The 2,541-nt window shown below is 40.7% G+C and overlaps 1 protein-coding gene across 1 annotated transcript; it reads left to right on the forward strand.

Moving 5' to 3' along the window:
* Positions 1 to 235: 235 nt before the first annotated feature.
* Positions 236 to 1,556, forward strand: SARC_14194 (hypothetical protein; the record flags this gene model as incomplete). The annotated part of the gene is made up of 2 exons (XM_014291673.1): positions 236 to 445; positions 1,371 to 1,556. Coding segments are annotated over 2 exons (396 nt in total), but the record flags the coding sequence as incomplete, so codon positions are not given.
* Between the last annotated feature and the right edge of the window lie 985 nt (positions 1,557 to 2,541).

A 2,541-nucleotide genomic window follows, 5' to 3' on the forward strand; every position in this document is an offset into this window, starting at 1 on the left:
GATGGTGGTTGTATGTACAATGTCGTCTTAATTGTTACTTTCTTCGACAGCCTTACTTTATATTTTGTCGATCGGTTTAAAATCAGATATTTCCTCATACTCCCTGACCTGACACGTATACCTAAATCACGTATTGTAATAGTAACCAATGCTTTTACTTCGCCATCTAATGATAACAAGAAACAAGTACCCTTTTCAATACAATAATATTAGTAATACATTTCTAATGTATTCTATGTTAACAAATACCTTCCCAATTCGGAGCAGTTCCCTTCGCCGGCTGACACTTAAGGAGTTGCTCTCTCTGGGTCCGATCCCCAGTGAGAAACAGTTGCTAGACGGTGCCAACTATTTGCAGAAAGAGCTCCCCAGACGACTTGCCGCCCGTATCATGGACATACAGAATCTGCCATACATAGTGGGCTGTAACGAACATATATACAAGGTATTGGTACCGAACATATAGACAAGGTGTTAGTTGGATGTTATGAGGACATTTCTGAGGTGCTCGCTTTAGAATGAACACATATACAAGGTATTGGTACCGAACATATAGACATTAGATGGATGTTATGAGGACATTTCTGAGGTGCTCGTTTTAGAATGAACACATATACAAGGTATTGGGTCTTGGTTTTGTTGTAGTGATTACGTGTGTTGTGTGCTGGCTGGGTGTAGTTGAGTATATATCAGTTGGATGTTTTGAGCACATTCATAAGGTTTGGATGGGTGTGGTTAAAATTTATACAATGTTTTAGTTATTAGTTATATGTTTATACAGTGTTTTAGTTATAAGTTTATACAATGTTTTAGTTATGAGGTGCTAGATGGGTGCGGTTATAAGTTTTTGAAATGCATTAGTTGCGTGTAGTGGGCTTGCGTACAGACCATTCTCGGATATAGCAAACGGTTAATGAACCTATTACGGAGCATAAGCACCTTGTGGCGAACACGTACAATACAACATGTATTAGTTGGGGGAAATGTATTTTCTTCTGCACTGGGAAACATTTCTGTCTATAGATAAACGCTTTGGCGAGATGCAATAGGCACCATGCATACAGCTAAAAACGTATAACAGTATGTCTATACGTACTCGCATAAGCACACATGCATCCCAATGTACATTACCATACCCTTCTGTACCCATTTAGATATATCTGTACTATCTCAGCGCGTTAAACGAGTTCACTAACCTCTCACGTTATCCTTCTCTACCCATTTAGACATATCTGCACTATCTCAGCGCGTTAAACGAGTTCACTGACGCCTAACATTATCCTTCTCTACCCATTTAGATATATCTGCTGTATCTCAGCGCGTTAAACGAGTTCACTGACATCTAACGTTATTATTTTCTACCCATTTAGATATATCTGCTGTATCTCAACGCGTTCGATGACTTTAGCCAACAAGACCCAGTCACCAACGCAACCGATGAAGCACGATATATGAAACGCATTCGCGAGCATCTGAGCAGACATAGCGATGTCTTACCTACACTGGCCCTGGCCGCCCCAGAAATCGCACCATATATGACTGCCGAGGAACTGAAGGTATTGCTGTGAGTATGCTGATAGATATATATATATATATATATATATGCTACATTGCTGAGTTACAAGTGTCTGTGGAGGGGATGGTTTGGTTACTCACAACCGCTTGTTCGGATTTCAATCTCGTAGACTGTATTATAGTACTTGCCATGGTTATTCTTCACAATACCTGTGAATAAAGAGTTGTCGGCGTGGGGTGGCACTCATTGAGGCATAATTACATGATCACATACTGATCTTTTCTCATTCCCCTCACTCCAGGTTTGTTTAGAAGAAGCTAGAATCGTCTATACATACACATTGAGCTTCGCAACGTAAACCTCACTCCAGCTTCCGCTGGATCCTTTATATTTTGATCACCACACATCCAGTCGAGCTATACTTTGCCCTCTCCTCCAAATGTTGCTACACAGAACTTTCTCTCTTTTTCCATATGTTTCTGGACGAAATGAAATCTATTAATTTCATATGCTTTGTACTCCCGCTGTTTCAGGGTGTTTCTGTATATGTTGAAACTTAATAAATAAATGTCCCCCTTACCAGATGTTTTGGAGTAGTTAAAATTCAATAACTGCATACCAAATTTCTTATTATAAGTTGAGGATTTAATACCTACGTATGTGTCGAACGCCCTCTGTTTCCCGGTGTTCCGGGGCACGTTGAAACCCAATAACTACATACCAAATCTCTTCGCATAAGTTGGAAACCACCTACCTATGTTCCGAACTTTCTCTCTTTCCAGGTGTTTCTAGATAAAATGATCCGCACGCGGATATCGCGCCGCGTGATTGTTGAGCAGCAGATGGCCATGAATCGCATCTTCCACACAGGACTCACAGCAGAGGATGAGTTCAACAACGGTATTTTCAGCACCAGGTGGGTCATGCGTTTCGCTTGGGTGCGTGATGTATATGCTGATATAAACAAATGTAGTTCAACGGATCAATATATATATGTGTGTGGGTGTGGGTGTGGGTGTGGGTGT

Source organism: Sphaeroforma arctica (genome assembly GCF_001186125.1).
Source record: "Sphaeroforma arctica JP610 unplaced genomic scaffold supercont1.4278, whole genome shotgun sequence".
Classification (NCBI taxonomy): Eukaryota; class Ichthyosporea; order Ichthyophonida; genus Sphaeroforma; species Sphaeroforma arctica.